The 20,844-nt window shown below is 41.5% G+C and overlaps 1 protein-coding gene across 1 annotated transcript; it reads right to left on the reverse strand.

Moving 5' to 3' along the window:
- Positions 1 to 1,864: 1,864 nt before the first annotated feature.
- On the reverse strand, positions 1,865 to 20,675 carry KLHL23 (kelch like family member 23). The gene is made up of 4 exons (XM_060016615.1): positions 20,216 to 20,675; positions 18,107 to 19,321; positions 14,620 to 14,772; positions 1,865 to 4,012 (listed from the first exon to the last, which is right to left on the reverse strand). Exons 1-4 carry the CDS (start codon positions 20,673 to 20,675, stop codon positions 3,702 to 3,704), a joined length of 2,139 nt encoding a protein of 712 aa, XP_059872598.1. The 3' UTR covers positions 1,865 to 3,701.
- Between the last annotated feature and the right edge of the window lie 169 nt (positions 20,676 to 20,844).

Here is a 20,844-nt window from a genome sequence, read left to right on the forward strand (position 1 = left end):
TACTGGAGCTGTGCCAAAAGGGAACAACTCTGGGAAGCAGTCTGCAGAGCCTTTCACTGGTTCAAGATGATAAACGGAGCATCAGTAAGAGTAACTGCAATGGACTGAAAGACGCCAAGTACATTTAAATCCATGAGTTCAAAACAATTTAAAAGAAACAATAGGGACTTCCCTGGTGGCGCAGTGGTTAAGAACCCGCCTGCCAATGCAGGGGACACAGGTTCGAGCCCTGGTCCGGGAAGATCCCACATGTCTCGGAGCAACTAAGCCCGTGCGCCACAACTATTGAGCCTGCGCTCTAGAGCCCGCGAGCCACAACTGCTGAGCCCATGAGCCACAACTATTGAAGCCCGTGCATCTAGATCCCATGCTCTGCAACAAGAGAAGCCACTGCAGTGAGAAGCCCGCGCACCGCAATGAAGAGTAGCCCCCGCTCGCCCCAACTAGAAAAAGCCCGTGCGCAGAAACGAAGACCCAACGCAGCCAAAAATAAATAAATAAATATTTAAAAAAATAAAAACCAATAAATCTAATAAATCACCTTTGAAGGATGCTAACAACTATTCATTTTGCAAACTGGTACATAAAGTTAGGAATCAAGCACTTCTTCTACCTTTCCTATACAAACTATACCTCTGGGTAAACAACTAGTAAGTGAAGGAAGGTTTTTCTTTATACAGGTATTTCAACAAATACACCAAGAAGAGAGAGCATTGGAAATCACCATTTTGCAATCCCTATTGAATTAAGGATCTGGGTGTTGAGCATCTATGGCTGCCAACATCAGAAAGAGACAATTACGTCTTTTGATGAATGAACACACCACCACCTGTGAAGTAATTTTGACCAAAAAAAAAAAAAATCAAACCTGAATCTGATTAAGCTTCTGGCTCTAACTACCAACTTATAGGAAACACAGGGGACAGAGGAACGTGCTAAACTACACAATAGGAACACAATCAGTAAAATCTCAACTCTGGGAAAGCAGAATGATCGATCTAGCTTCTTCAACAATTAAATTGCAAGGAGTTAAAAAAAGAAAAGATGGATGGGGAACTTATAAATTAAGAGACCTAAAAATTTTTTCTATGCATATGAAAATAAAGGGTAATGTGCCTTTAAGCAAGTACCCTAGATATTGATCCTATTTCAGTTGTAGCTAAAAACTAAAAATAAGACTTCTGAGAAACAGCAACTTTCAAAATGTGGACACTTGGAGTCCTCTTAATTAAGTCATACTTAAAATCATCTCCACAACTTTAATTATTTTGTAAAATAGTGTTTGCCCTCCCAAAGCAATGGCCTGCATTTAATTATAGTAAAATATTTTTCATTCATACAACAGTGATTTGGAACTTGGAATAATTCTGACCGAAATGTTTACCTTTCTTAATTCTTTCTTGTGTGCATATATCAAGAACAAAGAAAGAATTTTATAGAAAATAGGAGCTGGAAATTAAATGCCTGAGATCACAAACTATTTTCAAGATCCTTAAGAATAAGATGGGATCCATGATCTCAAAATTAGCCAAGAGACGTAACATGCATATATAAATGTTAAATTCTTTAAATGTGACAATGAAAGTTTTACTGTGGCTGAAACAGGAAAGAATTTCCAGAGGCTGGACTTTATAGGACCTAGATAAGCAGAAAGGAGGCAAAAGTGATTCCAATTGTTCTCATCCATTCATAAAAGAGATCTCTAAAGCCCTACTGGATAACATATTACTGGTTCAGCATTAAATGCAAATGTTCTTGAGAGCAATAAAATATTCTGTAATTCAAGTACAGACTGAAATACTCTGTAATTCAGTTGCTTCACTAATTCAGAAACTCAATTGTTCTTCAATTCAACTGGCCCAAATTCAAGCAGCTTTACCACGTATGCAATGATTTATTTATTTTTATTGAAAATACAAAGTAATATTAAAGGAAAACATTTAAATAATTTAAAAATCATTCCATATCCCCCTACACTAACACAATGAATTTTACTTCTGCATATTACTTTCCACATGCATAAAGGTTTTACAGACACAATGACAGTGTTCATACCATTTTATATTGTGCTTATTTTACTTACCATATCACAGACATGCCCATGTTTCTACAGTCTTCCAAACAATTTTTTTAATGGCAGTATAAGGCTTCACTCTTTTTATTAGCCCACTTTCTTCTTTGCCATTTAGATTATTTCCAATTTTTCGCTATTGTAAATAATGCAGACATAAACAACCTCATGCATTTACCTTTTTGTTTGTTTGTTTTGTTTGTATGTTATTCTTTAGGTTACAAATCAAGGAGTAGAATTTATGAGGAAAAAATATGTCATTTTTATGGCTTTCTATGTAATGCCATATTGTGTTCCCAAAGCGTTGTATCTGTTTAAAATGCCTTCTTAAACGAATGTATTAAACAGGTTCTTTCTAAAATTTAAAAATAACTCAGAAAAATTAGGTAGTTTTACACTTACATACTTAAAGTTAAAAATAATTATTGTCTCTTAAAAAATGAAGAGTGTGGGTAGATGATCTAACAGATTACTAAAAGTTTAGATGAGTTAACTTAAGCTACGCTTCTTAACTTTTGTCAAGTTACGGCACACATGGAAAGTGATATGGTAGGCACACTGGAGAAAATGAACAAAGATGTTTCTGGCCCTGAAGCTTCAGCTACCCAGGCCACCTCTGGCTACTCCAAGAGCTGTGGGGATCCATATCTAGGCACATCTGTCACCCAAAGAGCCAGTGTACATGGGAAGGGAAGTTCTAACTGAGGTTAGGTGACTCAGTCCAAGTCACAAAATCTAGTTAATGGAAAATGAATTCAAATTTCTTCTCATCAATGTATTTTCTACTGTATCACAATGTTCTACATGCTTTCTGGCTCTAAATTTCAATTTCACATGCAGACAAGTACCTATACTTATGAATAAAGAGGATTTTCTGATATGCTTAAAGACACCTAAACTAGCAATTTATATCAAAGCTGAAAGTTAAAAATAGCTCTTAGGATCAACAAATATTCAACTCTTTCCTCTGCAATTTTTCAGATTTTCCATTCTTTTAAATTTAGTTTGTAAACTCTGAATAGTAATACTCTTTTGCACAACATCTTGTATATCTCTGGTAGTCAGTAAATAAAGAATCATAACTATAAATAATATACACTACAAAGGAAAAACACTAGACTTAAGTCCATTCTAAATAATTCTAAAGGTAAAAAAAGATTTTTAAGCATTGATTTTGTAGAGGTAGAGAATATTCCCTCTTTATATTTCAAATTCCTTGTTAGCTAAATGGAACTTTAATGTACACTATTACATTACATTAATGTACACTATTACACTGTCATAAGAAATATTTCACTCCACAGAATGATTTTGACCTACACCCAGTGTTGATGCTACCAGGAGATAAAAATTCACTGCAAAGACGTTTCACCTTTTACCAAGTGTCCAGTGTTCCAGATCACCTTTGATGAGCAGAGATTAAAGGTAGTAACCCCACTGATTCAACTGTAAATATACATAAGATGTTTCTTGACCATTAATCACAGGGTTGGGGTGTAGAGTGGGGGTTAGGCATGAGAATTTACCTAACGTGTGCCAGGCCACAATAACAAGTAAGACACTCCAAACCCTACATTCTTTTTCACTACACCCTGAAACAGTGATTACTTGGTCATTTCTATGGACTTAATCAAACATTATACACACAAACACACCCGTGGGACCGCATGGCACTTGGAAGATTACCCACGATTTCCCACTTATTAAGATCTGGATCATATTTCTCAATGCTCTGAAGATATGTCCCCTTTGAGTAGGAATACCCCCCAGTGACATAAATACATCCATTCATGATGACGGCACCACACTCCATCCTCCTTTCCATCATGGGAGCGATCTCTCTCCATTCATTCTGTTCAGGGTCATAGCATTCTGTGATTGTAGTTTGTCCACCAACTAGATAGAGCTTATTTTCAAATGGAACTGAACACAATCCATATTCTATTAAAAAGAAAAAAGCATATTTCTATTAGGATAACAAGCAAAAGAGATACCTTAGGGTGGTGATATAATAATGCTTTACAATTTAGCATACAAAAATAGAGTAGTTGTGACATTCTGCTTCCAGCACACACTACCACAACACGGAGCCTTAAAATCCACTCCCAATCACCAGATTCAGATTACCTATTCCTGCCACTGTCTTTCAGGTTATCCCTAAACTGGCTTTGCAGGATGCCGGGAGGAACTCATCCTCTGACCACTACCCTTCCGGGAACTTCCCAGCACAGGCACCTTTTTCTCTATGCCTATGTGTAAAAGGTGGTAGCAGCAGAGTCCCTCTGCCATGAAGACGTCCCAGGTAACTGGTGTAGGGTCCTTCAGGTCTTAGCAGCTAACCCTGTACAGTATCTGCTGCCACAGGCGCTTGCCTCTCTCACACTGCCGGTCAAGTTAAAGACACAAGAAGTTAGAGAAATATAAGCCAGTTTAGTGGGGAACTACAGTCTGTGACCTTAAGAAGCTGTGGAAGGTGCTCAAAGGCCGGGGCTGCCGTGTGAGGTCTGCGTCCTGGGGCTGGGAGTCCACCTCTTGGGGGTCAGCTTTCCAGGCCATTTAAATTTTTTTCCATTTTATCTCCCCCTCCACATCCAAACCTGCTGGCTCTTCAAGGCACCAGGATCTTTGGCAACTTCTCTTCCTCTCCCTTCTTCCCAGGGCTGTGACTAGGGTAAGGCAAGTGAGGTGCCCAGAGCACAAAACAGGGGGAGACTCTTCCACCTTCCAAGCAACTCCTTCGGTTCTGTGCCTCAAGGGCACAGGTCACTTGCCTGACCCTAGTCCCAGCCCTGTTTCTTCCACGCCCTCAGTTCTAATATCGCTGTCAGCCTGTGAGTTCTCTGGAAGTATCAACCATTAGATTACACTTAAATACTTCTAGCTGCAGACCTGAAGAAAGCGCAGGAGTTGTCAGTGGCACTAATACTATGGCGAATAAATGAAGATTTAGCTTGCCATTGCTGAGCTGTTCCATCTGTCTGGAACACCTTCTTTTCCCAGGTCCTTGCACAGCTACCTTCTCCATGTCATTCAGGTCTCATCTTACTCTCACCTCCTCAGAGGGCCTTCCCAGATCACCCAACCTGAAGGAGCTGGTCAGGCATCTCTACCACATCACCCTCTTTTAATTCTCTCTGTAGCTCTTCTCATAATCTGACGTGGTTCCTGTTTAGTCTCTCTCTTCCTTCTGACAGTACAGGAACTGTGTCCTGCCCACCACTCCACTCCCAACTGAAGGATGGCAAGTGTCTGGCATCTTGTAAGGACTCAATAAAAGTTTGTTGAATCAATGAATGAATTGTACCTTGTACCCTCTGTGCCCAAATATGCGCTCCCATTACTTCGTGGAAGAAAAGCTTATAAGGCCTTCTTTAGAAAGAAAGAATGTACAATCAGAAATGTGATTTCCCCTTTAAGTAGGGAAGACAAATTCTTATCAGTAAAGTTCTTACTATTTAGGTTTCAAAGCCTAAGGAAAAGTCTGAGAAGACTGGTATTTCTGCTTTGAGTCCCCATATTGTTGTTCTCTGGTTTCTGACATCCAAGAAAAAAAGAATTCTCCTACCTCTGAAAACCCATTTATTACCTTTCAGTTATACACATGCAGAATTTTTATAGGATTTAGTTGTTTTTGAGTACTTGTGACACATTGTTTGTATAAATTATGAGTCATTCTGTCAAATGGTTGTTGTGAAAATTAATGATGATTCAAAAACATCAGTTGATATAATGATTCAACAATGAGCTTATTAAGCTTTTAACTTATTCAAATCTCACAAAAAAATCCTCAATTTGCAACTCTTATGTTAAGAGAAGTATCTCAATCTTTATATAGCAGTAAAAATATTTAAAATAAAGTGACTCCTGGGCTCTCTATTCTGTTCCATTGATCTACATGTCTGTTTTTGTGCCAGTACCATACTGTTTTTTTTGTTTGTTTGTTTTGTTTTGTTTTTTTGTTATATGCGGGCCTCTCACTGTTGTGGCCTCTCCCATTGCGGAGCACAGGCTCCGGACGTGCAGGCTCAGCGGCCATGGCTCACGGGCCCAGCCACTCCGTGGCATGTGGGATCCTCCCAGACCGGGGCACAAACCCGTGTACCCTGCATCGGCAGGCAGACTCTCAACCACTGCACCACCAAGGAAGCCCTACCATTACTGTTTTGATTACAGTAGTTGTGTAGTATAGTCTAAAGTCAGCAATTCCTCCAGCTCTGTTCTTCTTTTTCAAGACTGTTTTGGCTATTTGGGGTCTTCTGTGCTTCCACACAAATTTTAAAATTATTTTTTCTAGTTCTGTGAAAAATACCCTTGGTATTTTATTAATTAATTAATTAATTAATTAATTTTATTTATTTTTGGCTGCGTTGGGTCTTCGTTGCTGAGTGAGGGCTTTCTCTAGTGGTGAGTGGGGGCTACTCTTCGTTGTGGTGCGCAGGCTTCTTCTTGTGGTGGCTTCTCTTGTTGCAGAGCACAGGCTATAGGGCACTTCAGTAGTTGCGGCACACAGGCTCAGTAGTTGTGGCTTGCGGGCTCTAGAGTGCAGGCTCAGTAGTTGTGACACACAGGTTTAGCTGCTCCGCGGCATGTGGGATCTTCCCGGACCAGGGCTCGAACCCGTGTCTCCTGCATTGGCAGGCAGATTCTTAACCACTGCACCACCAGGGAAGCCCTACCCTTGGTGTTTTGATAGGGATTGCACTGAACCTGTAGATTGCCTTAGGGTAGTGTGGTCATTTTAACAATATTAATTCTTCCAATCCATGAACACAGTATGTCTTTCCATCTGTTTATAGCATCTTCAATTTCTTTCATCAGTGTCTTACAGTTTTCCAGGCACAGGTCTTTACCTCCTTAGGAAGGTTTAGTCCCAGGTATTTTATTCTTTTTGATGCAATGGTAAATGGGATTGTTTCTTTAATTTCTCTTTCTGATAGTTCATTGTTAGCATATAGAAATCCAACAGATTTCTGTATATTAATGCTGTATCCTCATGATCAATTAATCTATGACAAAGGAGGCAAAAATATACAATGGAGAAAAGACAGTCTCTTCAACAAGTGGTGCTGGGAAACCTAGACAGCTACATGGGAAAGAATGAAATTAGAACATTGCCTCACACCATATATAAAAATAAACTCAAAATGGATTAAAGACCTAAATGTAAGCCCAGATACTATAAAACTCTTAGAGGAAAAGACAGGCAGAACACTCTTTGACATAAACAGCAGCAAGATCTTTTTCGATCCACCACTTAGAGTAATGAGAATAAAAAACAAAAATAAACAAATGGGACCTAATGAAACTTAAAAGCGTTTGCACAGCAAAGGAAACCATAAACAAGACTAAAAGACAACCCTCAGAATCAGAGAAGATATTTGCAAATGAAGCAACTGACAAAGGATCAATCTCCAAAATATACAAACAGCTCATGCAGCTCAATATCAAAAACAACAACCCAATCAAAAAATGGGCAGAAGACCTAAATAGACATTTCTCTAAAGAAGACATATAAATCGCCAACAAATACATGAAAAGATGCTCAACATCCCTAATCATTAGAGAAATGCAAATCAAAACTACAATGAGGTATCACCTCACACTGGTCAGAATGGCCATCATCAAAAAATCTAGAAACAATAAATGCTGGAGAGGGTGTGGAGAAAAGAGAACCCTCTTGCACTGTTGGTGGGAATGTAAATTGGTACAGCCACTATGGACAACAGTATGGAGGTTCCTTAGAAAACTAAAAATAGAACTACCATATGACCCTGCAATCCCACTACTGGACATATACCCAGAGAAAACCATAATTCAAAAAGACACATGCACCCCAATGTACACTGCAGCACTATTTACAATAGCCGGGACATGGAAGCAACCTAAATGTCCATCAACAGAGGAATGGATAAAGAATATATGGTATGTATATACAATGGAATATTAGCCATAAAAAAGAACAAAATAATTCATTTGCAGCAACATGGATGGACCTAGAGATTGTCATACTGAGTGAAGTAAGTCAGAGAATGATGAATATTATATGATATTGCTTATATATAGAATCTTAAAAAAGGGTACAAATGAACTTATCTACAAAACAGAAATAGAGTTACAGAGTAGAACACAAACTTATGGTTACCGCGGGTAAGAGGGGGAGGGATAAATTGGGATATTGGGATTAACATATACACATTACTATGTGTAAAACAGATAACTAATAAGACCTACTAAATAGCATAGGGAACTCTACTCAATACTCTGTAATGGCCTATATGGGAAAAGAATCTAAAAAAGAGTGGATATATGTATATGTATCTGAGTCACTTTGCTGTACACCTGAAACTAACACAACATTGTAAATCAACTATACTCCAATAAATAAATAATTTTTTAAAAAATGATAAAGCAAAAAAACCCCAGATGAACAGATAAAAAAGATGTGATATATATATATAATACGCACACACACACACACACACACACACTGGAATACAACTCAGCCATAAAAAAGAAATTTTGCCATTTGCAACAACATGGATGGACTTGGAGGGTATTATGCTAAGTGAAATAAGTCAGACAGAGAAAGACAAATACTGCATGGGATCACTTATATGTGGAATCTAAAAAATAAAACAAGCTAGTTAATATAACAAAAAAGAAATAGACTCACAGATATAGAGGACAAGCTAGTGGTTACCAGTGGGGAGAGGGAAGCGGAGGAGGGGCAAGATAGGGGTAGGGGATTAAGAAGTACAAACTATTATGTATAAAATGAATAGGCTACAAGGATATATTGTACAACACAGGGAATATAGCCAATACTTTATAATAACTATAGAGTATAAAAAATTTTAACTATAAAAAAATTTAAAAATTATAAACCACTATGCTGTACCCCTAAAACTTATATAATATTTTACATAAACTATATCTAAATTTTTTAAAAGTATAAAAATAAATAAAGTGGGCTTCTCTGGTGGCACAGTGGTTAAGAATCCGCCTGCCAATGCAGGGGACACAGGTTCCATCCCTGGTCCAGGAACATACCACATGCTGTGGGGCAACTAAGCCCGCAAGCCACAACTACTGAGCCCGCGTGCCACAACTACTAAGCCCACATGCCTACAGCCCGTGCTCCACAGAAAGAGACGCCACTGCAACGACAAGCCCGCGCAGTGCAATGAAGAGCAGCCCCCGCTCACCACAACTAGAGAAAGCCTGTATGCAGCAATGAAGAACCAACGTACCCATAAACAAACAAACGAACAGATAAATAAATAAATTCCCGGTAGTTCTTCCCCTGTTACCCAAATGCAACATAATGTTCTGTTATAGTTGATGGAAACTTCCTCAGCTATAACTGCCTTTTTTCTTGTTGGTCACTCTATGAAGCTACTGATGCTAAGGGACTGTGTCTTGTTTATTGAGCTCCTAGCATTGTCCATAGCAAGCAGGAAGCACTCAGCAAATATATGTTGGACAAATGAATGAATGAACAATTTCAAACCAAGTAGGAGGAATAGCACCATCTGTCATGGCTCAAAAGAGTTTACACACAAATATGCACTTTAAATACATGGCAGTCTGTATTCAGTGTTACATGAGTGATAGGAACAAAGCCATGCAGGGATTCAGAGACAACCACAATATTTTCAGGTATTCAATATCCATTGAAATACTTTAAGATTTTTACCTAAGATTTTTTTCTCACTGAAAAGACCTGTAAAGCTTATCTAATCTAACTTCCTTATTTTGCTAGAAAGTAAGACCCAAGAGCTTAAGCTGCTGCCCAAGATTACACAAGTAAATAAATAGCAAAGCCAGGAGAGAACGTTGTTCCCACTGGACACAGCTCTCCACGGATTTTCCGTCTCTATCACTTACTGCTTCTCCCGGGTTCTTCATTCACTCTTCTTCCTCAGCTCATCCTTTAACTAATGCTGTTTCCCAAGATTCTGCTCACTACTGTGTTGTTGGTCCCAATCTCCCAAGGCATCTCATTCACCTCCACACATAGTCATCATCTCTAAGCAAACAATTCACAGATCTCTGTATTTAGCTGCATTCTTCCCCCTGAGCTGCAGAACCACACTTCCCATCGCTTGCTGGACGGCTCTTCTGAGTTATCTAACTGGTCCTTGACATTTCACTACAAAACTGAGTTCATCATCTCTCCTCTTCTCCCCTCCCACTGGTTGCTACTTCAATGCTCCTAGTCAATCAGCCAGAGAGCCTAGAATGACTGTCAATTCCTTTCTTGTCCTCATCACCAATGTCCAATCACCCAAGGGGGCAATCGCTACCATTCAATCAATGGTGAATCTGTAACATTCCTCGCACCTGCCTGTTTTCTACTCCTACCACTTCAGGCTTTCAGTATTTCTCACCTGGTTTATTACAATAGCTTTAGAAGATCTCCCTGCCATCTTTCTCCCAGTCTATTCTCAAAGGAGTTCTTTTCTTGAAGCTAGAACTGATCACGCATCATTCTCTTGCTCTGAAAACTTTAAGCTCTCTATTTTAAAATTCTCCAGGCTGCCATTCAAAGCCCTCCATGACATGCTCTTCAACTGAACTCTCCTATCCAGTCTATCATCCTACCCTCTTGCATCTCATTAATATACTTTTACTCCCAGGAACTGGAATGAACCTGGAAACTTCCCTTCAGCCTTCCTTCACTGGCTAACTTTCTGCCAGAGCGCTCTTCCTCAAAAACTACCTTCCTTAATTGTAGCTATTCCTTAAGGCCCAAATCATAACAGCCTACGCCTGGAAGCCTTCTAAGATTGTCAGGGTCCCCTTAATTAGACTGAAGCTCTCTCTACCCTCAATTTCAGTAGCACTTATTTGTAAGACTGTCTTGTATTCCTGTTATGTATGTGTATTTACTACTAAATACTGAGTTCCTCTGGCAGGAAAATTAATCATCTTTGATAGAATGGTATCTTTCCCAAGGTAAGGTCTCAATAAATGTTATCTTGAATTTAATGGGATTATAGTCCCCTGTTTTTCAACTATAGAAAGCAACCACCCTTAAAAGCATTAAGAAAAAGATAACATTTAGATTATCTTTTTAAAATAACAGTTAAAAAAGTAAATAAAAATAAAAATAACAGTAGTCATTTCTTTGTGGTCTAAGCTACGTATCTATAAGGTAGACTCAAGACTGACATTTACATTCTTCAGGAGGTGCTCCTAAAATGCATAAGAGGCATAACTTGCTATAATTCAGAGGATGTAGGTCTAAATGCCTTCCAGGGCCAAGGAGATAACAGACTATCTGAATGAACCGGGCTAGGGGTAAGAAAAACAGCAGCACAGGCCTCCCAAGTCTATGATGTGATGAGAATGGAAGAGACTGTGGTGAAATGGAGCATATAAGCCTCATCTAAAGGGAACAGCCACTACTTGGCACCAATAACTGTTGCCAGGAAGGAATATGATCCAAGGTTGCCAGATCTTGCAATTTTTCTAAAGGCCAGAAATCATGATTTTTATTTGAAATCTCCTGAATTTTAAATATTGGTAACAAGCCAGTTAAAAAATACTTTGAACACTGTGAGAGCCAAATAGAAGATACCACGTAGGGTGCTAATTTGATAACTTCGTTTCTCACATTATGTCAGGAAAATGTCCAATGTGAATCAAAATGCTCTATATGGAATCCTAATACTCATTTCTAGTTGATTTTTTGATTTGCCATGGCTTTACGTACTTTGGCTTAAGTCTCACTACCTTTTAAACTCTCTTTCAAGCAGTTAACAAGCTATACCCAATTTAAGTATGAGACCTTCATTTCTATATTTACTTTTAAATTAATTAATTTACTAATTTTAGTTTTGGCCGCGTTGGGTCTTCATTGCTATGCACCAGCTTTCTCTAGTTGCAGTGAGTGTGGGCTTCTCTTGTTGCAGAGCACGGGCTCTAAGCGCGCGGGCTTCAGTAGTTGTGGCTTGTGGGCTCTTGAGCACAGGCTTAGTAGCTGTGGCGCACGGGCTTAGTTGCTCCGCGGCATGTGGGATCTTCCCAGGCCAGGGATCAAACCCGTGTCCCCTGCATTGGCAGGCGGATTCTTAACCACTGAGCCACCACAGAAGTCCCTCGAGACATTTATTTTTAAAGGAATCTCTTTATGAAATATAAATTAAGTTTGTAATGTAAACAACTGCCCTCTGATTTGTTAATCTGACTTTTCATATGTTAGATTTTCTTTGTAAAGATAAGTCAGAGAAGTATCTAACTCATAAGGTTAACATGAGGATCAAATGAAGTAACAGTGTAGGTGTTAAGAGCATGAGCTCCCAGCCAGACTGCCTGGACTTGAATCTCACAACAAACCCTAGCTAGCTGACCTCGGGCAATATAGTCACTCTCTGTGTGCCTCAGTGACCTATAAAATAGTAGCAGTACCTAGCTCACAGGATTGCTGTGAGGTTTCAAAGGATTAACACAGATAAAAGTATTGGAATAGTTAGTGCCTGGTACATACTTATTGAATAAATGTTAGCTATTACAGGCATACCTTGACGATATCGCAGGTTGGGTTGCAGAGCACGGTAATAAAGTGAATATCACAGTAAAGCATCACATAAATTTTTTGGTTTTCCAGGGCATATAAAAGTTATGTTTATACTATACTGTGGTCTATTAAGTGTGCAACAGCATATTTTTTATGTCTAAAAAAACAGTGAATATACCTTAATTTCAAAATATTTTATTGCTAAAAAATGCCAATTCAATTACAATAGAACATCAAAGATCACTGATCACAGATTACAATAACAAATTTAATAATAATGAAAAAGTTTGAAACACTGCAAGAATACCCAAAATGTGACAAGACACAAAGTGAGCAAATGCTATTGGAAAAATGGCACCGATAGAATTCTCAAGGCACGGCTGCCACAAACCTTCAATTTGTAAAAAATGCAATATCTGCAAAGAACAATAAAGCGAAGCACAATAAAACAAGGTATGCCTGTACTCAGTATGACAGTTATTATTATTTTCTATTATAATTTCATTAGTTATCACAGAAAGTTGCGGGGAGTCTGGGATAATACATCTGAACTACTCGGAGACGAAAGTCTACCTCTAAGATGTCTTCAGAGCCAGGACAGCATATGGCTGAAGTCCCTCCTTGTGTAAGTCCTGTGGTATATGGAGACACAGCACCAGATTCAGGTGTGCTCCCCCTGAACCGTGAGATGACATATATGATGTATGGTGGAACCAGCTGCATTGGTCAAAAGTAGGAGAGCCTGTTCCCTTATGGACAGGCAGATCGCTTATCGGTCATAGCACAGGTCAATGCAATCAAACTGCCTGACTTTGAATCCTGATCCACCACTTCCAAACTGTGTGACCTTGGCAAAGCTACTTATCCTTTCTAAGCCTTTACAAATATGTAAAATAGGGGTAAACAATACTTACAGGATTGTAGTTAGAATTTAAGGTAATATTACATGCAAAGCACTCAGTCAGTACCTGACCTATGGAAAGTGCTCAAGGTTACCTATCATTATTACTCTCAGATGGTTCAAGCTCGTGAATTCCAACTATGCTCTCCAGCGACTCACACAGAAGCTGGATGCTATATGGAAAATGATTCGAAGTAGTATGGTGATATGGTGATATGAATCTTTCCTAATGAAAAAAACCTTAATCAGATGGCTTAGCCTTAACCAGGTAACTGTAACAGGTTTATCCTTCCCCCTGAGCTCTACCCAAAGAGACAAGTCAAAGAACAAAGGACACCACAGAAGGCAGGCCATTCTTTGTGGGTAGACAACTGTTAAGGCCAACACAGGGCCCTGCACATCACAGGAGTAAATGTTTAATAGCTACTGAAACCCAGAAAGAACATGCTTCTAAAAAAAAAATCATTTCTTGCTGAACTGAATCAACAGGTATCCTTCCCAACTATTTCACAGACTAGTGGTTTTTAACTGTCAATAAAAATTGTGTTTTATACAATGCATGTAGTAAATGAAAGAAAGCATATAACTAAGGAATAGGAAACACAAAAAAAGAATCTCATTAAAACAATTTATGGGGCTTCCCTGGTGGCACAGTGGTTGAGAGGCTGCCTGCCGATGCAGGGGACGTGGGTTCGTGCCCCGATCCGGGAAGATCCCACATGCCGCGGAGCAGCTGGACCCGTGAACCATGGCCGCGGAGCCTGCGCGTCCGGAGCCTGCGCGTCCGGAGCCTGCACTCCGCAGCGGGAGAGGCCACAGCAATGAGAGGCTCGCGTACCGCAAAAAAAAAAAAAATTATGAAGAAACTAATTCTTTTAACCACACAGACTTAAAATATGTGTCATGTAAAGACATTAGGGAAAGTATTTGTAGATGTCATCTAGTTGGAATAGCTAATTGTGATTATTGTTAGATGAACATGTGAATATTTTGAGCCTTTAATTATACCCATGTGTAGCCTACTACAAATTTAGCACTTTCTACTTCCAGCCCATTTTTAGCCATCTCTTATGCTGATAAGATGCATCACAACATCATGTACTATTTGAGACAGTAATTTGTTACCTGGATGTGGACTGGAGGTGATGAGGCTCCATTCATTGATATCTGAATTGTAGCTCTGGACCTTGTCATAGGTGCAGCTTCCTCTGTATCCGCAGTGGCCGCCAATGACGTAGATAACTTCATGTAAGACACAGGCAGTAGCATTTCCCACGCCTGTGTGTTAATTAAAATCACATCTTCAGATTGCTCTTTCATTCGGTTTTGCAATGAATATTGGACTAAGATTATTATTGCTTTTGTTATTATTGACAGTAGATGCAAGGCATTGTGCTAGATGCTATGAAGGATAGAATAAAAAAAAAAAGGCTCCCTGCACCTTTTTTTAAAAGCGGTGAGACATTTACACAAATAATTAGAACACAGGGTAGAGAACGCCTATGAATGTTCAGAGCAAGGAGACACTGCTTTGACTAAGGGAATCATGGCAGGCAGTGGCAGAATTTGTCCTGGGCCTCAGTAGGTAGCCTTTGGCAGGCACAGGTGAGATGAAGCCATTCTAGGCAGAGGGAAAGGTGAGTGCTTATTGGACAATGTCACGTAGCTGAGTTTGATTCCCAGCACTTGGGCAGGGCAGGTGGCACACCTGGGGCTGTCGTGTGGGAATTAAAGCTGACGTGGTAAACTGAAGCCACACGGCAAAGGATCCTGATGCCCAACTAAGAAACATGGACTTAATTTAGCAGGACTTTTAAGGTTTTTCAAGAGAGGAAGGGGGGGACTACAGGAGTGGAAGGGCAAGAGTCAGAAAGAGCTAGGTATTGGCTCAGGTGCGAAGTACTGAGGGCCTGACTTTAGACTGGGCCTTGAGTCAGAGGGAAGGATACCAAGATATGAGACACCGGCAGAACAGATGGGCCTTGATGACTGACTGCGTCCAAGACAAACAAGACTCATTCTGAGGTCCTGAGCTTGGAAAACTGGGAAACACTGATGCCACAGAAAAATAAGGAAGAAATGGATTCAGCAGGGGAAGAAGACGTGAGGAAGAAAGATGAGGAGGCTCGCTTTAGTTGAAAATGTCAGTTTTAAGTCTTTCAACCAACTTTTTACTTAGCCTATTAGATGGGCCGGTGCAGTTCAATCTCCCTGTGCATTTCTACTCCAAAACAAGAGTGAGTTTATAAGCAGGGCAGTTATGATGAGGGGGAAAGAAAGTTAGGACTTTCTAAACAGCCGAGTATTTATTTCTTCTCTGTATACCCGTAAACTAAAAAAGGAAATGAATTTGAAATTTGACTCTGCCCAATTTAGGTGCTCATTACCAGGGAAAGCTCCTAGTTCACTTTATGGCTACCAAATAAAACAAACTGGGGAACATAGTGTTATCCTTTCTAGAGACAAATGGGAAACTTAAAGTTCAGCATGAGTCCACCCATCAGAACCAGTACTAGCAAAAAGTGCACATAACTGACAAAAGTGTTACCCTTCCCTGGGATGGTCAGATATAATCAGGAATCAAAACTTAAGTATAAAACTCTGGGGCTTCCCTGGTGGCGCAGTGGTTGAGAGTCCGCCTGCCGATGCAGGGGACACGGGTTCGTGCCCCAGTCCGGGAAGATCCCACACGCCGTGGAGTGGCTGGGCCCGTGAGCCATGGCCACTGAGCCTGTGCATCCGGAGCCTGTGCTCCACAACGGGAAAAACCACAACAGTGAGAGGCCTGCGTACCGCAAAAAAAAAAAAAAGTATAAAACTCTGGAATTTCAGACCCAGCTGGGGAGTAGGGGAAGACTTCAGCATACGAGGGTCTTCCATTCCACTCAAGGCTAAGGCAAGAACACGTGTGGCCTTCTTTACAGTGGATACACCATTGCAGCATTTTCTTTTCAGAAAGCACTGTTTCGCACATGATTTAACAACATTTCAGTAAAGTAATACATTTCAATCCTCAAAGAAATATACTCTAAACTGAAGAACCACTGAAATTGTGATCTTATCATTAAGAAACAGAGGCAGAAATATATCCAGGTTTACAACAGCTGCTAAAATATTTGAAGTTTCCTTGCTTCTTTTGTAGGAAAGGAGTCAGGACATTAAGAGCCACCCTGGGGAGAGGACTGGGGGAATTAGTAAATTGGGGGGGTCAAGCTCTGGCAGAGTTAAAAACCAGAGCAGCTATTGCAGCAGGCATCAAGCCACCTTCTCCCAACCTGCCAACTACTTCGCAATCTTCGGACGTGCAGGAGAGCGGCTGTAATTGCATATGAAAGATATTTCTGCCCTGTCAAAGCTGACATGTTCTTCTATAAGATGTTCATGACTATAATGCCTAACACTTACTGAGTGCTTACTCTGTGCCAGGCACGGTTCTAAGCACTTCACATGAATAAACTCAATTAATCCTTTCAGAACTAAGCTATGTAATATTGTGACCCCCATTGTACAGATGGCAAAACTGGGGCACAGGGAGATTAAACCATTTGCCCAAGCTCACCAGCAAGTGAGGTGAAAGTCAGGATTTGGATCCAGGCAGTCTGACTTCAGAAGCAGCATGTCTGGTCACAAGGCCATTCTGCCTCTCAGGCTTCCTGTTCTCATCCAAGAATCACACCGGGTCAGATTCCCAGACCAGGTCAGATTCCCACACCCCCACTAGCATTAAAAAAGAAACAGAAAGGCCTGGGAAGAAACATCTGGAATAAAATGACTCCAATTTGGTAACAACGTACCAGTTTGTGTGCACCTCCCCAGCACCAATGAATAAATGTAATGAAATAAGTGAGATTCTAGCCTAACTTTTTTTTACAGTGGGAGAGAAAGACAAGGCTAATCTAGTACCAAACACAGCAGAAAATACAGTGTTTATCAGACAGATGCTGAGATCCAATAGCCACTGTGTGGGCCACGTGTGGGAGGTAGGGGACCTTCCCCTCTCCTTTTCCCTCTAAGACAAGACTGGAATTCCAAAGAGCAGAGGTTGTTTGTCTCTAGTTTTTGAGAGAATGTAAGTTGTTACACCCTATAGGGACCAAACCTTTCAAGGTTTTAATGAAAGACCTTTTCAAAGACAGATGATCAGATGATGAGAGGAAAAAAAGCTGAATATTTAAAAGCAGAATCAAAAAGCTTCAATGTCAAGAGCAAGCAAAAAAATAGAAAATTAAACATGAATAAAACTACCCAGCTTTCTCTTTTCATTTAGCCTTTGATTTAAATATAAATTCTTAAGACTCAAAGCAAGATGTAGATTCAAAACAGGCTGTAGAATAAGAAGAATGAATTATACTGTTTTCTTATATAAATAATATTTCTTTTCTAGCCTGGGTAGCATACTCTGATCATATAACTCTCAGTCAAGTTGGGGACTGCTATACTATATTTTCACTTGGAACATTCTGTGTAACATTATTTGTATAAGCCACTATAGTTCCTAGGTAGCACTCCAAAGTGATAAATTCTTTTTAATGTTATCTGTGAGAGAACTGAGAGATCCTTGGCCTAACCTCAAACACCTAAAAATTACAGAATAAACACAATCTGCACTTACCTTTAATCATGTTTGCAATAGGAATCCATTTCTCTTTTAATGGATCATAGAACTCGGCCTCTTCTGCTGGAGCCCCTTTTCTGTAACCACCTAAAGCATAGACACAGCCACCCAAGGTGACTGCACAGTGGTAATACCTGGCATTGAGCATTGGCAAACCTTCTGTCCATTCATCACTTTCACTGTTATAGATCCACACTGTGTCAAGAGCTTCTATGTTATCCGTTCTGTAACCTCCAGTTACATAAATATTGGGTCCCAAACATGTAACACCATAGCTCTCCCTAGTGTAATCTGGTATTTCTGCTCCCTGGATCCAAACATTTGTCAAAGGATCCCATACGTGCACCTCTGATAAAGGATGCCAGTAATAGCCTCCAATGATATACATTGTGGCTGTGGACCTCTGAGAAATCTCTTTATGCATGGGATTCAAAGCATTGTATATGAGAGATCGGATCTTATTTTCGGTTAACAGGCAGCTTCTTTGAAGGCCCAAAGCTGTTTTTAAATACACTGGATCTATATCTATGTTGATATAGCTTAGTAGATTATACAGGCACTCAATTCGATTTTCTACATCATGAGCAGTCCACTTGATAACTGGCTCTATGACAGCTTCTTCTTTCCAAACACTGAGATTCTTTCTGGACAAGATAAAGAGAAACTTTTCAAGGCTTATTTCCAGAAATTCTTCTTGTTGCCATACTTCCTTAAACCTTGAGCATAGAATTCTTCGAGATTCCTTCTCTAGTTCTGGACACACGTGAAATTCTGCAAAGGAGTGCATTCCAATACAATTATCAATATCCAAGTGCCTTACCAAAAACTGCTCACATGCTTTCTTTACTGAAAGGAATTGTAGCAGATCTGCTGCTTCAAGCAGGCTTTGAACATTTCTTTTAGTTATCTCAATTTGGGACGTGTACGCATAATTTACAAGGCCTTCCAAGATATCATGTTGGATGCCAGAGATTTTAATTTTATTTTTAAATTTTTCTTTCATGTCAGCTGTGAACATTGCTTTAAAATAATTGCTGCAAGCAGCTAAAACAGCTCGGTGACAATGGAAGATTATGCCTGAAGGACACTGAAGGGTAATATCAGTAAATAATCCATCCAAGTAAAATGTTTTGAATGCATCCAGAAAATCCACTGGATGTGTCGAATCCTTGAAAAGGTAAATATAATCTTCTTGTCCTTTTAGAGCCATGGCTGCAATAAATATGAAACAATAAACGTGTTTTCAATTGTGCGCATTACCTCATAATCAATGCTAAATATTCCTGTCATTATAATGATTGATTAGCATCGAATATACAAAACTAGACTAAGTTCAGCACTCTGTCACAAATGCAAGATGTGGACACACTATTTCATAATTTATATGATGGTCAATTTCAATGCAGGGTAGCTCGGAGTCTGATATGAGGCCGCCGGATTGCTCAGGGGTCCTTTCGAGAAGAAATATTGATTTGCTACCCCATTCACCCAGTCTCCGAAATCTGCCCCGAGCTGCCGGTCCTACAGAGAGCCCCCACTTGGCAAACCAAGTGTCCAAGAGGTCACCCCACTCGAGGCTGGACCTTGGCCGTCTCGGCTCGGCCCCAACTCAACCTTTTCCCCGAGTTCCGTCTCCCTTACAAGTCGAATCGAGATGCCAGGAAAAGGGATGATCGAAATATAACTGGATAGAAGAAATCTCGGAAAAGGGAAATCCTGTGCCTTTCTGCTCAAGGAAGAACGGAAAGGAAAACGGCCGGACGACGGCCCCTCCATCCGCGTGCCCCCTCCACGGCTGCCGCAGGGCTTTCCGCGCGCCGCGCGCCCGGCCCCCGGCCAGCGTTTCCGCCCAGAGACCGCCCCGCCCGGGGGCCTGGCATGGGGACTCGCCTCGAGGGCGCCGCGCGCTGCCGCCGGGTCGGGCGCCCGCGTCCCTCCACCTCGGGACGCCGCACAGGTGTGGGGAGGGCGCCGCTGACGGCCCCGTGCTCGGCCCGGCCCGCCGCCCGCGCGGCCATTGTCTCCGCGCCTCTGCCGCGGGCTGGCCTCGCTCCCCCGCGCCCGGCCCCGCTAGCCCCCCGCCGGCTGGCCTTGCCCCGCACTCACCTCCCGCGGCGGCTCCGGGTCGCGCTGCGGGCCCGCGGGCTAGCGGCGAGCGGGGGCGGGGGCGCCTCCGGACCCTCTGACCATCTTTGGAAGAGGCGCGGCGGAGGCTGCCTGCTAGCGCAGCTCCAGCCCACAAGCGGCTCCTATTTTGGTGCCCCGGCTGCTCCCCGCCTCCAACCGAACGGCCCCCCACGCGCCTGGGGCGCGGGGCAGCTCGCGGGAACTCCCGGATGGCGGGGCCGCGCTGCGGGCAGGGGCGGGGTGGGCGCGCGGGTGCGTGGCTGCGGCCCCTCCCCGGCGGGCTCCCAGGCAGCAGGTGGGACGGCTTCCCGGAGGAGACCGCCCGCGCTGCTAGCTTCTGCACTTCTCCCGGGACCTGTCCCCCATCCCCACCCCACACACAGACACTGCCGAGCGTTTTCTCTCTAGACAAACGCTCTAAGTCCTGAATTAGGACCATATATGGGGGCTGGGGGGCCCCCTTTTCCCTCTTTCAGTAGCTCTCCCCAGCCCAGGCCCTAATGGTGGAGTGGAATTGGGGGTCCGGGTTGGAGAGAATGCAGCAAACTTAAAGGTCTGGGGTTCAGGCTGCCTTCAAAATGCTAGAAGTAGTTGCCGCTTTCCCACGA

This window comes from Delphinus delphis, chromosome 7, assembly GCF_949987515.2.
Source record: "Delphinus delphis chromosome 7, mDelDel1.2, whole genome shotgun sequence".
NCBI lineage: Eukaryota > Metazoa > Chordata > Mammalia > Artiodactyla > Delphinidae > Delphinus > Delphinus delphis.